The sequence below is a fragment of the Lepidochelys kempii genome, chromosome 1 (assembly GCF_965140285.1).
Source record: "Lepidochelys kempii isolate rLepKem1 chromosome 1, rLepKem1.hap1, whole genome shotgun sequence".
NCBI classification, from domain to species: Eukaryota; Metazoa; Chordata; order Testudines; family Cheloniidae; genus Lepidochelys; species Lepidochelys kempii.
The window spans coordinates 233,500,636-233,520,052 of NC_136380.1; the positions used below are offsets into that span (position 1 = coordinate 233,500,636).

The 19,417-nt window shown below is 39.3% G+C and overlaps 1 protein-coding gene across 1 annotated transcript in view; it reads right to left on the reverse strand.

Annotated features, from left to right (window-relative positions):
- The window catches only part of ST8SIA1 (ST8 alpha-N-acetyl-neuraminide alpha-2,8-sialyltransferase 1), a 161,586-nt gene that overhangs the window by 102,726 nt on the left and 39,443 nt on the right, over window positions 1–19,417 (reverse strand). Inside the window, exon 2 of the mRNA XM_073318098.2 lies at window positions 4,076–4,220. Coding sequence (XP_073174199.2) covers window positions 4,076–4,220 — 145 coding nt within the window. The remainder of the gene's footprint in view (window positions 1–4,075; window positions 4,221–19,417) is intronic.

Sequence of the window (19,417 nt, forward strand, 5' to 3'; positions counted from 1 at the left end):
GTGTTAAGTCCAAGGTTTTGCCTGAAATATGAAGCTAGACAAATACTTCATTTATGAATTCACTATAAATAAACCTTCCTAGGCTTTTAAGTCTAGTGGGGTTTCACCTGATAAAGGTTTATAATATTCCTCTGTGTTAAAATGCACAGGAATAGCAAACCAAGTTACAGATGTTGCCAGAGTTGTGAGTTTTGTTGCTCTAAGTTTTCCTTTAGTTTCTCTTCCTCCTTTCCCATTATGGTATGCTTACTGGGTGAGAATATACTTATTAAACATCTGTAGACTTGATAGGCAGATATCAAAGTTGGTCAGAAAAATTCCAATGAAATATTTTTTGCCAGAAAGTGCTGATTCATCAAAATGTCACATGAAGGGGATTTGATTTCAGCAGAATTCCAGCAGAACCAAGGCAGAGATCTGATGGATCCCTGCCTGCCAGGGTTTCCATCAGCCTGGTTTCCTATTGGTTCACCTGACAGTATCCTCAATAACTTGGACTTCCAGACTCCCAGCTCCTCAGCAGCCCATGTAGCTGGCTCTGGGGAGCTGGGAGCCCCAATTCCCAAACTCAGACCCTTGGCAAACCAAGCTCCAAGGGCTTCCTGAGACCATGGTTCTGGGGCTGTCAACTAGGCAGACTGCCACATTGGCAAGGGTCCATTTCCTTTGATGGAGAAATTTGAGGTTTTCTGAATCATAATAGACCCAAATTTGAAAATATCTAAATTTTCCCCAAAAAGGGAATTGCCTCTCTGCCCAGCTCCGGTAGACATAGCCATATTGATTCTAAACCTATCTTTTTTGAAATGTTCAAAAAAAAAAAAGTAGTTGTGATGGCTGCAAAATTAGCATTTTTTTTAAAACGAAGAAAACTATGAAGATTCAGCACAGCTTAGAAGCCTTAACAATGCAAAATGGTTCACATTCAAGCTGCTCGCACCATTACTGACAGAAGCGAGTAGGTCTAAAAATCAAGCTGACCTATCCAGGAATGTATTGATGTCTTAATTTGAATGCATAGCAATTTACAATCTCTCTGCACCAAAGAATGACAGAAGTCAATATAATAAACTGTCTCTCCAAAAAATACAATTTGTTTATTAATCCAGTAAAATGTGTAACAACCTTAGATCAATGTTACAACTTCTATGGGCATTCAGAATTCAATTCGTAGATATCTTCCCTCCCTCCCCCCCGGAACATATTTTCCAGACAAAAAATAAATTTTAACAAGCCACCTAACAAAAATCAAAATCAATCAATCGAGGCTGTTAGGTGTTTTTCAAATCACATGGTGGGCTGTGCTTTGTATTTTGTAATTTAAAACAGTGGAGTCCCAGAAAAGAGAGTTGCCAAGAAGTGCATAACTGGTAAGTAGAAGTCGGCATTGAGGGTGAAATCCCGGTCCCCTTAAATCAATGGCAGTTTTGCCATTGATTTCAATACAGTCAAGATTTCACTGTAAGTCCTTATAGGGAAAATTAATCATTATATTTACTAACTTCATCCTATTTAAAATACACCCACCCATTATGGTTACAAATACAACATTTATCAATAATAAAACCATAGACAGTATCATGAGACCGAAGTCCCAAAATGAATTACCTTTTTGATACCCCCTAACCAAAACTCTCCCTCACCCCATTCTATTAATCCATCCCTCTCCACCAGAAAAAAAACAAAAACAAACAGAACTGGCACAATAGAGAAGCTTTGTAATGTGACTATCAGGTCAAACTTTAAGACCAGATTCTGATACTGTAGATCAACTTTACTCCGGATGAATAGCTCCTTATTCCACAAGAAGTCCCAATAACTTCAGTGGAACTATTTGTGGAGCAAGGTGTTACTAACTATGGTAAGTGACACACAATTTGGCTCTTTGACTCTGCAGGGGAACCAGAATTCTTCAGCAAGTCCTGAGGTTGAAGGCCTCATACACTGATGGTGCCCTACCTGCAACAGAAATGAGGAGGTGGCCCCAAAAGGATCCCAGTGAAGAAAGTAATTACACATAGGTCATAGGACCAGGAGCAACTAGAGGGGAAAAAAAGAGGCTTTCTGGGAGAAGTAGAGTGTTTCCTTGGAGATCTGAGTTGTCAAAAAGAAAAGGAGGACTTGTGGCACCTTAGAGACTAACCAATTTATTTAAGCATGAGCTTTCGTGAGCTACAGCTCACTTCATCGGATGCTGTAGCTCACGAAAGCTCATGCTCAAATAAATTGGTTAGTCTCTAAGGTGCCACAAGTCCTCCTTTTCTTTTTGCGAAGACAGACTAACACGGCTGTTACTCTGCGTTGTCAAACTAACATCTAAGAGAATTTAGAGGCACTGGTTGATGGCCAGCCTCTTGCAAATGAAATCACAGGGTTCAACTCACAAACACAGGCCCTCTACTCAGGAAAGTACTTACACATGTGTTTCAATCTTAGTGACTTCAATTGGATTACTCACACACATAAAATTAAGCACATTTAATTGTGCTGCTGGGTCATGCTTAGCTCAGAAGATTCATAGATCCCTAACTCCAAATATATCACTTGAATTGATCCAAAGGGGTTCTTAATCCCTTTTGTACCATTTAAAACTGAAAATGTTACTCAGCAGTTTAGTAAATGCCTCCATCATTTTTCACCATTTCAAAATGAGATCAATTTAAAACAAATATTTGACCACAGGACATTTTTTGCTCTTCAGTATTACTTAAGAGGAAAGAAAGATCTCTGTGATTTCATTTACACTGGAACTCAATTTATCAATATACTTTTTCATAAGAGAATAAAAATCAATTGCCAAATTTTAAAATACAGAAATGTAAGTTACAGCTGCAAAACACAATGTATGTACACCCATTATACTTGCAAACGCCATGTTTGTGCTTGTAAGCAATTAGGTAGCTGCACAAATACCCAAAGTGCAAATGCCTGTTTTTGGTGGCTTATTTGTTTATTGTTGGATTGCACGTGCCCACCTGTTCCACTACCCTCTTTTGGAAACTGTGCTCCAATTTGTCCTTAATAACCTCTGGTGACTGTAGGCTAGTTGTTAAGGACTGCAACATTGGGCCCTAAAAACCTGAATGACAATTCTGCTTTCTTAGGGAATGCAGGATTGAGCCCTTGAAAAATAAATAGCCAGAATATCTTTTTATATAACTATGCCATGGTCCATCTGCTATACTCAGTCAAACAGATGAAAATCAGAAGTAACCTCAATTCTTCCAGATTCTGAACTTGATGTGTTACTCCAGATTTAGACCCATGTAACGGAGATCAGAATATAGCCCATCATATATATAAGATCTTTAAATTTAAATGCTATGGGCTAAACTCATCAATAATATAAGTGGGTGAAATTTCAATGACTTCAACTGAGCTGCTCCTGTTAAGACCAGCTGTGAATCTGGGTCTAAATATTATAGACCAGAAGCAGTCCTTTTAGAGAATGGGGAGGGACAAAAGGCTTAAGCCAAAAATATTGGCAAATCTCTGCATGCTATATAAGCAAGGAGAACTTTAAGGTTCTTCACTGTATGTTTTGTAGTGTTGCCAACTCCTGTGATTTTATCACTAGCCTTGACATATTTGAGGTTTTATTTAAAGCTCCAGCTTCTGGAAATGTGAGAATTTAAGCCTTTATTTATTTAATGTAAGTTCCTAGCCCTTGTGGTTAAATAGAAAAGATTGAAATATAACCTGAAGGCTCAAAACCCAATAGGCAAATAAAAGGATCCAAAACATTTTTTAAAATATCATAATTTTTATGTTACTCTCATGATCTTTTGGGTCCTGACTCATGATTTGTAAACTTTTGGGGTGGGCAATACTGAGAAGTGGCCATGGGAGGAATTCAAACTATAGCTAGTCTTCCTGCTGTATATGCAATGGGGGTGGGGAGACAGAGGTTTGCAGTGCCTCTGGCTAAAAAAGGAATTACAAGAAAACATTTATCATGAAGTTACAGATTATTCCTTACAACTAGCCTTTTAGCCAGCCTGATTTAACATATACAGTTTTATTGTCTGGAGAGGAAACAGAGGGGTAAAATGAAAAGAACAAGACAGTTACTGACCTGTGGGAAAAGGGAGTAAGTTGCATTGTCAATAGTGACAGAATGTAAAAATTCCCCATCAAACCAGAGGTTCTTTCCCAGTGGAGAGTTCTGTTTTGTCATGGCAAAGAGCAGACTGGGGTCACAACAGTCTTCCAGCTGTTTCCTAATAGCGGCAACAAAGAAAGAAAGAAATGTATTAATTAGGGCTCAGTTATGGAAATCTTCTAGTGATGCTTCCCATCTTTACTTGGATCTCCACCCAACTGAAACTATGTAAATGCTATTAAGTCAAGCCTCTTCTACTAATAAAGAGCCAAACAATAGGAGATTTCTACTCTGAATATTGGTATGATAAGTTTAATGGACTATTTAGAAAACAAGGTATTTAGACATTCAAATTCCAATCCAATGAGTTTGCAGTGATTACTGCACTTGCAGAGGAACTAATAATTGTGATTGTTATTGACATTCTTAGAGAAAGCTAGTCCAACATATTCCATCATTTTAATTTTTTTTTAAATAAAATTGGGAACAGTTTTTAAGCAAAAAATATGCCCATTTTCAACTAGTTCTAATTAGTAAACATAAAAACCACAGGTCTCTAGTACCCTTTTAAGAGTCACAGGCATGGAAATTAAAGAAATCATAGTTTAAAAAAACTGTTTAATTACATAAAAGTTAAACACAATGTTTTATTGTTTATTACCAGGCCTATATAAAACCCAACAACTGAATACTCCCCAAACTTTGGGAAAGTTGAGACCCAACTCCTAATTTATCAGTTCAGGTTTGTTTCAAGTTACTAAAAATCCTTGTGCTACTTTCACAGCTTCTGCAATCTGACTGAAGTCCAACTTGGATAATTGCATGCTGCTATATTATAGATGCCATGTCGTTTTAATGGGATAGGGCATTCTCCTTTCCTCTCCTATAAATTGTTGTATCATTGTGCACTATTAAACAATGTTGTGTTCCACCCAAGAGGCAGTTGGGTTTTTATGAAAGGACAAGGTTTCCTGTGTACAGTATATGGGCCCGATTCTGCAACTGCCATAAAGAGTAACCCTTACTGATAGGACTGGAGGATTACTCCCATGAGGAAGGCTCTCCAGTATTGGTGCCACAGTTTGCAATTGTGTTGTTGGGCTCTTTGAGCAGAACTGATGTCACAAAATTGCACATCAGAGCAGGATCCGATGTGGTGGGCTACTCTGCATTGAAGCAGACAGGCATAGAGCTCCCCACAATCTCCCAACTGCCACCAAGTTTGATTGCACCCCGAGTGGGGTTTAGGTGGATGGGGATTGTTTTGTGACTAAATAGTTCTGGACCTCAGCAAGCTGGACTACGAATACTTGGAACTCTGGGGTAACAAAACTCCAGAGTTTTAATCATTTTGTTGTATATAACTATTTAAGTGATTGTGTTTCTTTTGTTTCCCTTTTTCCCCAAAAAATGATACCGAGGTTCCATGACCTCAGGGAGTCCTGAGGGCTTGTGAGTGGGTATGAAACACCTGCAAAAGGGACCAGAGAGGTTATATTTTAATTTCCCAGTGCCAGAGGTAGAAGTACAGCTGAGTAGAGGCTTGAGCCATAAGATTGTTTAACCACTAGACAGATTGAACCTGAGACCGAGTGCTGCCACTGGCATGTGGCTGAAGGGTTATAGGCGAAAAAGGCACAACATAACTGATTAACATGTTTCGAACATTTTTTTCTGTCAAAAATGGCCTTTATTTAAATGTTGCCTTTTCAATTTTTATTTTAAATTTTTTTTTGGTAGTCACAACTTCATTAAAAAAAATAATCAAAAATGTTTCTTTACCAACATTCTGGAGCTTCTTAGTAAATGAAAAATGTCTGGAACGGTTTCAATAACATTGGATACAAATTTCAAGTAGTACTAATACGAAAATGGGTCCATTTTGAACCTGGTAAAATGGAAACAGTGTCAACATATTTCACAATTTAAAAATAAGAAGTGATTCTCTGCACTCTAGTTATGATTTATTTCCCAAATCCTGGTCAGGGTGTTCATTTACTTGCTTTGATGCTGTTGCTACTAGCGCCCTATCTCCCAGGCTACCAGAGAGCAGCCCATTGAAGAAAACAGAAGTGGATAGGAAGAGCTCCTGGTGGCAGGGAGGAGAGAAGGATAGTAGATAATGATATAGGAAAGATGGATTGAGCCTGGTATTGAGACACTAAAGGCGATATCCAATGAAAATGAAATGCTGAAAGATTAAACTGGGGAAAAAAATGCATTTGCACACAGTGCACAAATTGCCCATGAATTTCACAGGGTCACGGTATTAAGACCAGCGGTAGGAGTCCAAAAAGACTGAAAGCTTATATGATTAATAAGAATAAAAGCTTTGGAAGGGATGCAGATACTCCCATTAGTTAGAGGTTGATTTATGCCTAAAACCTGGAGTTAAGAAGAATTTTTCCATCAAGCAGGTTCCCCTATAACTGCAGGGTTTCCTCAAGACTTCTGAAGCAGCTTGTCCTGACCATTCTCAGAGCTTGTGCCTACACTTAAAACACTACAGCAGCACAGTTGCACTGCTGTAGCACTTCAGTGTAGACACTACCTACACTGACGGAAGGGATTCTTCTATCAGCATAGGTAATCCACCTCCCCAAGAGGCAGTAGCTACGTTGACAGAAGAATGCTTCCATTGACCTAGCACTGTCTACACAGGGACTTAGGTTGGCTTAACTATGCTGCTCAGGGTGGGGATTTTTCACAACCCTGAATGTTGTTACATCGATGTAATTTTCCAGTGTAGACTGAAACTCTATGACAAGATACTGAGCTCCCTGGACCACTAGTCTGATCCAGTATGGCAATTCCTATATTCCTACATGTGCCCAGTGGTTGGGGTGAGGTTTTCCAATCTCTAGCCACTAGAGAGGGATTTCATGTCCTCCCCATCTTGAAATCCAAATGAAACCTCTACCACAGAGCTGTGATGACTGGAATGCATGATATTTTAAAACAACCACAAGAGATTTGAAATCACTCACTGAATCACATTTTGAAAAACAGCTTAGAGCAGACATGGAATAGAATGATATTCCCCATAGAAGACAGTCTTTCGGTTCAGGAGATCTGAGTTCATTTCCTGTCTCTGCTACAGAGAGCCTGTGTGACCTTGGGCAAGTCACTTAACCACTCAATGACTCACCTCCCCACCTATAAAGTGAAGATGTTCTTCTTTTCCCCACCCTTTTTCTATCTTTTCTATTCTAATAAGATTGTAAATATTTTGGGGGTAGAGACTCGAGGAACTAGCACAACGAGACCCAATCTCAGCTGGGACCTTTAAGGGCTATTATATTACACAAAAATAATGGGCCAGAACCTGCAGTTCTCATCTTCAGGGGAAGTCTGGCCTGAGTGCCAGCTCCAGTGAAAATAGATCTATTCATCAGTGAGAAAACCATGTATGAAATGTTTTATACTCATTAGCCAGATCCTCAGCCAGTGTAAACTGGTATAATTTCATTGTCTTCAGTGGAGCTACACTGATTTACACCAGCTGAGGATCTGGCCTTCGTAGATGTTTTTCCTCAACATTTGAATACAGTCGTCACGTACATAAAGTTTCTGTAGGCTTCATCTTCCCAAAAGAACTGCTGTTGTTACATATCTTGTTAGAACTGGAAGACCTGAAAAATGCTCAGTGTTGCAGAGACTATTAAAGCCTGCCATTCTTATCTTGTTCATTACACAAGAAATTACTCATTCCTTTGCCAACACCATGTCTTGACTATAACTAAGCATTGGATTGTAACAAGATGTTTTTAGAGAGAGACAAAAGCTATAAGCAACCTCGTGGGTAAAATGAAACCCTCCTGGCAACAGCTTATATGAAAATCCTACATCTGACACGGGAAAAAATCCTCTTCCACACAGTCTAGAGCCTGAAGTTTTGGTTTACAGTGAGTTTTCTGAACCTTTTGTTTATGTTTACACTGGCTTGAACCCAAAGCAAAACTCAGGAAAAAAAATGTAAAATTAGAACATTTCCCAAGGTTATAAGTCAAAACCAAAAATCCCTCCCATACATTAAGATGATTTGTGGCCATAACTGAGGCCAAGGTATGGGTGGGCTTTTGGGCTTCAACAGGAAAGGATTACTAAGCTGTACTTGAACAGCGCCACCTAATCAGGTCCATCTAATCATTACACAAACACGGAAGTACAGACATAGTGGTAGGCTGTCTGACTATCTTTGGTAACTGAATATCGAATGGGGGACTGTTGGGATGGTGCTGGATAGATGTGGCCGTACTGAATGAATCGTGAGAACATGGTTTGACATGACTGAACTGCAAAAGAGAATTCTGGGAGCAGAATCCTTCTCTTAGCATAAGGCAGATGGCAGAAGTGAAACTGACTGGCTCCATGCTGCGTGTATGATCAATACTGATGTTTGAGTCAGCAAATATGTCCACTTGAAAGCAAACACGTGTAGAACATCCTGAGTGGAGCATGGGCTGACTCATCACGCAGGAAGCTGAAGTGAATAACGGATAAGGGAGTGAATGTGCGGTAATGTTCAGTTGGCACCACTCTGCAGTCTCCTCCTAAAGTATTAGTCAGGTAAAAATCGGTAGCCACATGCCCACTGGGCATGCTTTTAAGACATGTGACTCCTTGGAGGAGAAAGTATAAAAAACAAGCAAATTCAATTACTGTTGGGGGAATTCCTTAATTGACGCTGCTAGACAAAGTAGCCAAAACTCTGCTCTGTGGGCTCAAGAAAGACTGTGACCAAAGGGGTTTCCAGGCAATCAAGACCTTGCCTCGAGGGAATCTGAGACAGACCAGAAGGCTGAGGAGACCAGACCTGGAGAGAAGTAGTCATCCATAAAATTTGGGTGACCACCTTTTCTGTTTGCCAAGCAGGAACTGTGTGAGGCCAGTACAGGACCAGTTTCTGTACATTTTTGAAAGAGGCTCACCAAGAGGAATGTATAGCTCTTACTGTATAGTTCTTTAATGCCTAACATAGGAGTTATGCACTTAATGTAACCCTTTACCGTTTGTGTAATTCCTTCTCAAATAAACTACAGTGTATGCAAGTTAGTTATTGTGGACCTTTTTCACTAGTATGACAGTAATCTGCTCCACTGGGAGCCATTAAAGATTCATTCAGGCTGCTACTCTGAAATTCAGGGGTAGTATCCCTCTGGTGCCAACACTGGTAGCAGAGGATGGTTACTGTCATGTGCAAGGGAAAAAAAGAGATCTTTAAACTGAATCAAACTGTTTTCTGAACTGGTGGCCTTTGAGGAGCTTGGTCTCCTGAATCACTGGTGTTAACCAACTGATTTAAATATTGTTCTGAATCAGTTCTGACTTATATGAATTTTAGCTGGGGGAAACCAGATTTAGTTACAGTATGCAGAGAGGGAAATATACTGGTAAGCGGGGTTGTATTGGTCATTCCTAGAGTTGACGATGTTTCGCAAACAGACAGGGAAGGGTTGAACCAGAGGACAAGGGAGATGCTCCGAATCCTCCGGGTGTGGTTGATGAGCGTTTATTAAGACAGGTGTTTAAAAGCTTAGGGTCTGATCAATGTCTGGTTGATGCAGTCCCCACGCTGCATGAGAAAGTTTTGGACAACTTGCTGCTGAGGTACTGAAAGGGTTACACTCCCGAGAAAGCCCAAACAGAAGCACATGTCATCTGTGCTATGTATTGTGCTGTAGATAAGCTTGTAAAGGAGCAAGATGTTGTGCAAGAAAGTTTGGAACAGGAATGGGAAAAATTAAAATTGCAGAATGAAAGCCTGAAACGTGACTTGAAAACTTATAGCACAAAATGTAACCAAGGCTCAGCAGATAACAGCTTTAACTCATAAATGTTCAGAAATAATAAATATACAGGTGGAAGAGAAAGAGGAGCCCCTTCCAGGCCCTCCGGCAGTGATAGCAAAAATGCCTCAGCCTTCACGGCAAATACAAGAGGAAGTAAATCATCCTCTGGTTGAACCTAAAAAACAGGCACTGGCTAAACAAATGGACTCTTTGACTAAGAGAACATGTTTGTCTTGGCTGTTCGAATACATGGTTAGAAAACATTTAGATCTTGAAGATTTAAGAGAACGGATAATAACTTGTGCTGGCCCTACGGAAGGAATGGCTTTGTTCGCAGAAATTGAGGCAGAGTTAAACAAAGGTGACCAAGATGGTGTTATCCAGAAGTAGCCTGATACTTTCTGACCCCCTCTGAATTGAGAAGGGCAGCTTTGTTGATATATCAGAAGGAAGGAGAATCTGTTATGGCTTATTGTTCTAGGTTTTATCGGTATGCTCTCTGGCTGAAATTGAGGAGAAACAGCTGACAGGTTTTACCTATGATCGCTTAAGGAAACCTATTAAGGTGTTCATAGGATCCTGGATGGATTTAGATCAGGTTGAATGGATTAAAGCAGCTCAGGAGGCAGAAAGGGAAGTAAGTGGAGAAGGTAGTTCTTCTCAGAAAGTGATTAGTGAGGCTCCCAACAACAATCAAGCAGGCTAGAATGGCTCCAACCACATGAATATGGGACATGGTAGTTGCAATGAAATAGGACGAGGATGGTATGGTAGGAGACGTAAAGTGTTTAGTTGTGGGGGGGGCTGTGAATCATTGAGAGCACAGGTATGGACTCAACTTCAGGAAAGAGGGGCAGATATGGCTCATTTGGATGGGCAACCTCTGAAGACTTTGCTAACTGCTTTAAGTGATTTGATGGCAAGGACTAGATCACAGTCAATGCTGCAGCCAGGAGTTAGGCTGTTGAGGCTGTGGGAACAGGTACAGAAGATCTGCTAGTAAGTTCTTATGGCTTGTTATCCCTGGAATTGGCTCAGATGAAATTGGCAGCTCCCTGTCAGGGTTGCTCCACATTTCAGTAAAAATGCCTTGGCCTTCGCAACCCCTGTCCCCAAAGGTAGATGTTAGTAGCCAAATTACAGCCATACAAAATTGTTAAATCTTACATGGAAGAGGGGACAGAAGGAAACATATAATGGTTCCTTACATTAATCAATACAGGAGCAAAGGCAACTTTAAGTATTAAAACACCTGCTGTGGGTTGTTGTAACAGCATAACTGCAAAAGCTATATTAAAAGTAGATACAGTACAACTGGAAAAGTGAATGATTAATTTGGCAGAAAGGCTGGTTGTGAAGAAAGACTGTAAATAACCTGGTTGTTTCAGAAGGATTAAGAAAGTGAGCCTGTAAAGCTATGGCACTGCCAGACAATAAGTGAATAAGGGAAATTTCTCATGGTTTGGGCTAGAAAGAAAAGGCAGTGGTAAAGATAGTGGGGGGGGAAAGGGGGAGAAAAATGTGTAAAGCAGCTCCTCAGTATTCCTATCCAGCAGAAACTGTTCCCCACATTAAAAAACAACCACACCCCTGTTGCAGGATCTAAAAGCACAAGGGGTAGTAGTAAAGTGTCAAAGCCCCTGCAACTCCCCAATCGAGCTTGTACAGAAAGCGGATGGCAGGTAGCATGCCATGATTATAGAAATATAATTGTAAATCTACCTTTGTTGTAGCCAATCTTCCAACTATAATGGCCAGAGCAGTGGACAACGCTAAATGGTTCTGTGTACTGAATTTGTTAATTGTTTCCTTATTATGTTATTAACCTATTTGAATTAATAACAGGTTAAATTATAAGAACTCCTGAGTTCCTGTTAACACTAAAGAAAAATGCCTGAGCAGGTACAGAAGATGATCTGGGTAGCAAATTTGATGCAAACACTGGAAAACATTTGGACAGAGAAATCAACACAAACAAAAGGAAGAGCAAAAGAAATTAAAATATTGATGAAAAATAGAAAACACAGTAATGCTTAAAATTGGTAAGCAAAGGTAAAATAATCCCTATATAAAGGAAACCCTTTCCAGTTAACAGATAAGTATATGGCCAGTCCCATGGCAGTTTTAGTAACCACTCCAGATAGAGACGTGTAAAAAATTCTGATCAAATCCACTTATACTTGCCAAGGGACTAAATATAACCATTTTCAGAAATGAATGCACAGTATGTACTAACCTATAAGATCCAGTCAGAGGCCTTGTGTGTTTTGTTTTTGTTGCTTATGTTTTTGCAGGTTCATCTATAAATTTATGGAAGCAAGAAGTATGCTGTGAAATTTGCTATGGCTTGTTGGCAATGTGATTACTAGACCTATCTGAAGAATAAGCCAGAAGATTGTTAAATTACTCAAATTTCAATACAGTGAGCACCCTTCTTAGAGGCATAAGCATAAAAACACGCTGGGTCAAACTAAAGGTCCATCTAGCCAAGCGTCCTGTCTTTTAACAATGACCAATGCCAGGTATTTCAGAGAAAAATCAACAGACCAGGCAATGATTCCATTGCAGCCCATTCCCAGCTTCCGGCAAACAAAGGCCAGGGACACCATCCCTGCCCATGTTGGCTAATAGCCTTTATGAATTTCTCTTTACAACAACAAAAAAAACACCATGTATAGTCTTGGCTTTTACAACATTTTCTGACAAGAAGTTCCACAGGTTAAATTTTCCTGTATTTATTTCCTTTTGTTTATTTTAAAACTGCTGCTTAGCAATCTTAATTGGTAACCCCTAGTTCCTTTGTTATAAAAAAAGTAAACACCACTTTCTTATTTACTTTCTCAACAACAGTCAGGATTTCATAGACCTCTATTGTATTCCCCGTTTAGCTGTTTTTTCCAAGTTGGAAAGTCCTAGTTTTGTTAATCTTTTCTTATATAAAGTTGTTCCAGATCCCTGATTATTGTTGCTCCCCCCCCCACATAAGGCTGTTGCACATTAAGTGAATATTTTTAGGGATCTATACACAATGATTCTAGAACCTTTTCTCTTTTGGGTGGTAGCGGCTAATTTAAACCCCATTCTTTTATATGTATAGTTGGAATTATGTTTTCCCAACGTGCATTACTTTGCATTTGTCAGCACTGAATTTCATCTGCTTAGTCACCCATTTCTGTAAAATCCCTTTGCAACTCTTTAAAGTCTGTTTTGGACTTGACTATCTTGAGTTTTGTGTCATCTGAAAATTTTTGCCACTTCATTGTTTGCCTTTTTAATATATAGATCATTTAACAGTATTACCTTTTCCCTGTACAGACCCTGGAAACACTACTGTTTACCTCTCTCCATTCTAAAAACTAACCAGTTATTCTTGCCTTTTGTCTCTTATCTTTTAACCAGTTATTGATCCATAAAGAACTTTCTCTCTTATCCTGTAACAGCTCACCTTGCCTAAAAACCTTCCGTAAGGGTTCAAACACTTTCTGAAGATCTGAGTACACTATGTTCACTAAATCACCTTTTCTATATCCTTGTTAGTCCTCTCAAAGAATTCCAGTAACTAATCTTTACTATAATTTCTTAACTGTAAAAGATAAATGCAAATTTCTTTAGTTCTTCTATATTGGCTTTATTCTTCTTGGTAATTAAGATCTTCTTAGCACCTTGGAACACCCCAGCGGCCTTACTGGGTGTGTAGTAGGCTTCCTGTTTTGATGTATTATCAGTATAGGAAAACCTCAAAATCTGAAAGCAGCCTCCAGGTTTAATTCTCTGATGAGGGGAAGTTTAAAAAAAAAAACCCAGCTTTTGGAAAGTGTAAATTCCAGTATTGGGATAGATAACAGTGCAGATTTATTCAAAGTCCTAGCCAAAGTAAACCTTACTGTGGGCAACAACTTGAAGCCAACCTCTTCAAAATGTCCTGTACAAAAGTCATGTTAAAGTTGTTTCCCTGATAATGTTTACTCTAGCAGCATTTTAAAAAACAGGGCTAAAAAAAAAGCAAAGTAAAAGGGAATAAAAAAAAATTTCTATCTGGGTAACTGATTTTCCAGTACAAAAGCTCTCCACAACTCAATAAAGGAATATCAAGTTGATAAACCCAGTAAAGGGGATAAGAAGGAAGAATGTGGAAGATGGGGAAATCTGGCACTCTATGGTAACAGACTCTGCCATTCCCTTTGAGGCCATAAAAGACACTCAGAGAATGTGGACATTTCATGTACCAAATAAGGCATGTATTTCTGTGTGGGTACAGGGATTAACATCCAAGATATTAACAAAAAGGTAGCAAGAAGCTTCAGGAAAAAATTCTTTAGTAGTTAAGAGGGAATATAAGCCAACTAACAAAAGGTGTTTAGGGACCTCAAGTGTAACAAATGGTGCATATGCATTGGGGCCAACGTATCCCAAGCAATTAATACCAAAACTGGGGAATTGTGGGACCCACATATGCCACCATAAAAAAACCCCTCAGACACACCAACACCATTGGAAAGTTATGAATACATAATTCAAAAGGCTTGGGTTTAAAAATTAAACTAAAATTCCAGTCATAAATATAGAGTCAACCGTAAAATTGTATAACATCCCTAAGAATATAAAAATGTGTCAATAAAGATGTAATTGGTGCACATAGAATACATGTTTACTGGGGTATGGTAATAAATCTGTATTTAAAGTGTCCAAACAAAAGTACCCTAACATAAATGTGCTTTAAGATGCCATACATCATATGGGGACAATATGTAATACATGGAAGGATAAACATGGCTTAATGTAACCTAATCAACACAAAAACATCACAATGTTCCTGAATGTATAAAATGATTAATTCAAAATTGTAATCATAGTGTGTGTGTGTACACACACACACACACACAATCTAAATTTAAGATTTCTGTAATCTTAGTCCCTAAGGAGTGAATAATCAATAGTCTGTTACAGAGTCACCAGGCTAATGCTCTAAAACTGCTCTCTACAAAGCCAGTCAAAACCTTGGTAAGGCATGCCTCCCCTCACACTGTTACCGGGGCAAAAAAGCCTAAGTGGTCTTGGCCTTCCTGTGTCTGACTTTGGGGAATTTAGCATCCCTGTAGTGAATCCACCTGTCTGTGGCTCCTAGGGAAGCCAAAGGGCTGTATAACTCTCAGCCAACATGGTAAAACGGAGGGTTTATTAATTAACAGGTACACAATGTGGAAAGGACTTGTTGGCACAGGAATCGGTAACTTTTAGATAAATCCATCTTGGACTCCCCACCTCCCACTCAATCACAGACTGCTCAGCTTCTAGCAACCCAACCTCCAACACGCCCATCGCCCCTCCTCCTGGTCTTTGACTCACTTCCCAGACAAAGTGGCACCTAGTTGCATCCCTCCCTAGGTTTTAGGTTATGAAGGGCACATTCTATAGCTTACGTGCAGACAACTGGAGTAGCCTTTCCTGCCCTCAAGGGTCTTAGCAAGTCACACGCCCTTCTTCCTACCACCTAAGCATTGGTGCAACAGGAAAACTAAGGCACCACACAGTGTTTATGCAAAAAAAAAAAAAAAAAGTCAAAACTCAGAGACTCATGACAAAAAACGTACCAGGTAATATATGCCAGCACCTCAAAAATAAAACAGGGTACTACGGAATAGTACCAGAAGGAAATGGATTATGGTAAATACCCAAAGTGAAATGATACAAATTGGAATATGAAAATACAAACTAATCAAGGCACACTAGACCAAATAGAACAGTCAACTAGATTTACAGATATTATCAAAGGTATGCTTGCTTGAAAATATAAAATTGTTTAAAAAGCTATAGGAAAAATAAGATCTCAAATGTGTGCTTGGTATAATGTTGTATGTCAAGTAACAGCATAAAATGGAGTTAATGTTATTTTAAAACATTTCTGAAACGGCAGCCTTATTCCTTATATGTTTCTGTTTTAAATACCAAATGTGTAAGCAATAAGAAAAAACAAGCTTTATGGAATTGAGCTGTTGGATTATATTACTAAAAATCTTTTTAAAATGCTTTAAGTTTTATAAAAACCAGAAAAGGAGACACATGATCAAATAGTGTACAAATTGCAGATATGATTGATGTGATATTACAATTATCTTTAATAACTGACTATCGAATGTGAGACTCTTGGCACGGTGCTATATTGATTCAGCCATACTGAATGAATGGCGAGAACATGGCTGAACTGCGAAAGAGGATTCTGGGAGCAAAATTCTTCTCTTAGCTTCAGGCAGACGGCAGAAGTGAAACTGACTGGCTCCATGCTGCGTGTATGATCAATACTGATGTTTGAGTCAGCAAATATGTCCACTTGAAAGCAAACATGTATAGAACATCCTGAGTGGAGCATGGGCTGACAGGGGCATATCGACCCGCTTGAAGGACATCACATGGGGGGGGGCTGAAGTGAACGATTGATAAGGGAGTGAATGTTGGGTAATGTTCAGTTAGTAACACTCTGCAGTCTCCTCCTAAAGTATTAATTAGGTTAAAAAAATCAGTAGCCACACCCACCCTGGGCATGTTTTTAAGACATGTGATTCCTTTGTTTGTGTATGTTTGTGAAAGAGAGGCTTGCTAAGGGGAATATATAGCTCTTACTGTATAGTTCTTTAATGTGTAACATAGGAGTTGTGCTTAATGTAACTCTTTACCACTTGTGTAATTCCTTCTCAAATAAACTGCTTCGTATGCAAAGTTAATTACTGTGGACCTTTTTCACTGGTATGACAGTAATCTGCTCTGCTGGGAGCCATTAAAGATCCATTCAGGGGTAGTAGCCTCCTGCTGCCATCAGGACTCACTCAAAAGGCCCGCAGCAAGTGCATAAACCAATAATGGCATAGGCCCAATTAAACAAAATATCTTACTCTCCTAACTCTGAGTGCTCTAATGTGTTTTTGTAAGGCCACCATACAGCTGTAACCAGAGAACCCCAGCACTGCTAGAATCAGTCAATAGGACATGCATTTATGGTGAAAGACAGTAATGTGCCCGAGGGGCTTATTTTTAGCATTCAAGAGCCAAAACCAAATCCAATTCAATAGTTTATGGATCTGGGACTGATCTGAGTTGAGGATTACAAAGGTCTCAGGCCCTTTTTCTAGGTTTCGATCCTTGGTCCCCAACATGAAAGCCCATCTTCCTCCATTAAGAAGTAAACACCACCACCCAAATTCTTTAGCAAAAAGAACTAACCCAAAAATTAAGCCCGCTCTGTCAGCCAGACAGGTTGGAGGTGTTCCAACAATATAGCACAGAACCACCTCTCCTACAGGAAAGGAGTATTTGTGGCACCTTAGAGACTAACATCGTACGCATCCGATGAAGTGAGCTGTAGCTCACGAAAGCTTATGCTCAAATAAATTTGTTAGTCTAAGGTGCCACAAGTACTCCTTTTCTTTTTGCGAATATAGACTAACACGGCTGCTACTCTGAAACCTCTCCTACAGGGTTCATGGACTATGAAGCCCGAAGGAACCATTTTGATCACCTCGTCTTACAAGCTGCATAACACGGCCATAAGATTTCCCTGAATTAATTCCTGTTTGAGCTAGAGCATCTCTTTTAGAAAAAACATCCAATCTTGATTTTAAAGATTGCAAGCAATGGAGAATTCACCACAAACTTGGTAAATTGTTCCAATGGTTAATTACTCTGTTAAAAATTTTAACCTTATTTCCAGACTGAATTTGTCTAGCTTCATCTTCCAGCCATTAGACGGCATTATACCAGTCTCTGCTAGACTTGAGATTTCTCTATGGTGCAGTATTCTGGGATCAATTTAGCAAACTTTGATCAGCTTCTTAAGGTTTTGGAAATTCTACATGTGACAGAACAACGTTTCTTTTTCAGAAATGTTCAATTTATCACAGAAAGTTTTTTAAAAAGCCAATTTAGTGCTCCAGATTTCTGCAGGCTGGAGTCTTCCATTCATACACAGAAAATAGATAGCACTGGCAGCATCAAAAGGAGTTTCCCCAACAAAACCCCACCCATACACCTCATCTCTGATCTAGAGGGGCCATTTCTCAAGATGAAATAGTTATAGTCCTTGGCTTCTGGCCCTTCAGGTAACTCCTGATTGTTTTATCTATGGCACAGACTTAGAAACTTGTCTATACTTTGAATCATTGTACTGCAAGACCAGGTGTGAATCTGCAGTGCACAAGCTAGCGATGTGTGAACATTGCTACAGCCAAGCCATACTCCAGGACTTTCAATGTAACATAGTAGTGTTCACACAAGATGTTGCTGCACAGCAAGTTAGCACACTGTAGATTGCTGGCTTGCCACACAGGAATTCACCATGTAGCCAAGCCCTGAGTTTATTGGTAGCTGCGGGGGGAGGGAGGGGAGGGGAAGAGTATTTAAACTTACATTTCTCATACTATAATAAAAGAGCTGAATTTATTTCAGTGATTATGCTCTCTCGCTGTGATAAAGTTCTCTTTTTTTAAATAAAGTAAATTCAAGGACAAATTTCCCACCTACGTAAATAGATGAAACTTCATTGGCTTAAACAGAGTTGCACCCACTTACACTACTGCTGAATTTGAATTAATCTCACGGGTGCAACAGAGAGAATTTCTAGACACTAAAATTATACAGGTACAGCTGAGGCCACAGTTTGCCATATAGTATCTGCTTTATTATTAATAAAGATGCATGAGCCACAGAGAACTCAGCTTGTGCCTCTGACCCTATGCTAAATTTGCAGAGCAGGCAATTACTAATCTCCTTTCCTACCAACCGTTTTAGTTCTGAACTGAACAAGTTTGATCTAGAAGCCACTGAGAGAATAAGTATGGAACCCCACGGTGTAATTGTTAGAAAGTGTGATTCTGGTCTGAAAAGTGAGTCTAATATACTTTGATTTTGATGTATTTTATTCCTACAAGTCTGTTTTAAATTGCTGTGTACAAAGCATGCTTATGAGCTTTTGAAATATGAATTACAATGCATGAATTCTAATTCAATTAATTAGGCTAAAGAAAGCTTTTCTAAAATGGTTATGTTAGACAGATGAAGGGCCATATACTTCCTTCGGTGGAAAAAAAAATCAGAGTAATTTTTAGCCATAGCTCAAGAACCCTGTGGTAGCACCATTTTAAGCCTTGATTTTTCCAGTGAAATCCACTAGAACGGACCTATACATGCAGGTGGAGTCCCACTGAAGTCAATGGCACTTTATGTAGATTCAGGGATATATGCTAATGGAGCCTGATAAAGGACCTAAATCTTAATTTGCAGCAGTTGGGGCCATGATGCACACACAATAGAGGTGAGAAATCAGTTTCTCTCTGCTATAAAGGAAAAATAAGGCTTCACCAGATATTTCCATATTTCAAATAAAAGGCCTCTGCAAACATCTTACAGCATATCAATGTTGACCTCAAGAGCTCTCAGGCTTGGATAGAAAGCCCATTAAAGTCAACAGGAGTGTCGTGGGACGACGACTCACCGATGCAGCACTTCCTGTCGGTCGTCCTGGGAATTAGTTCTT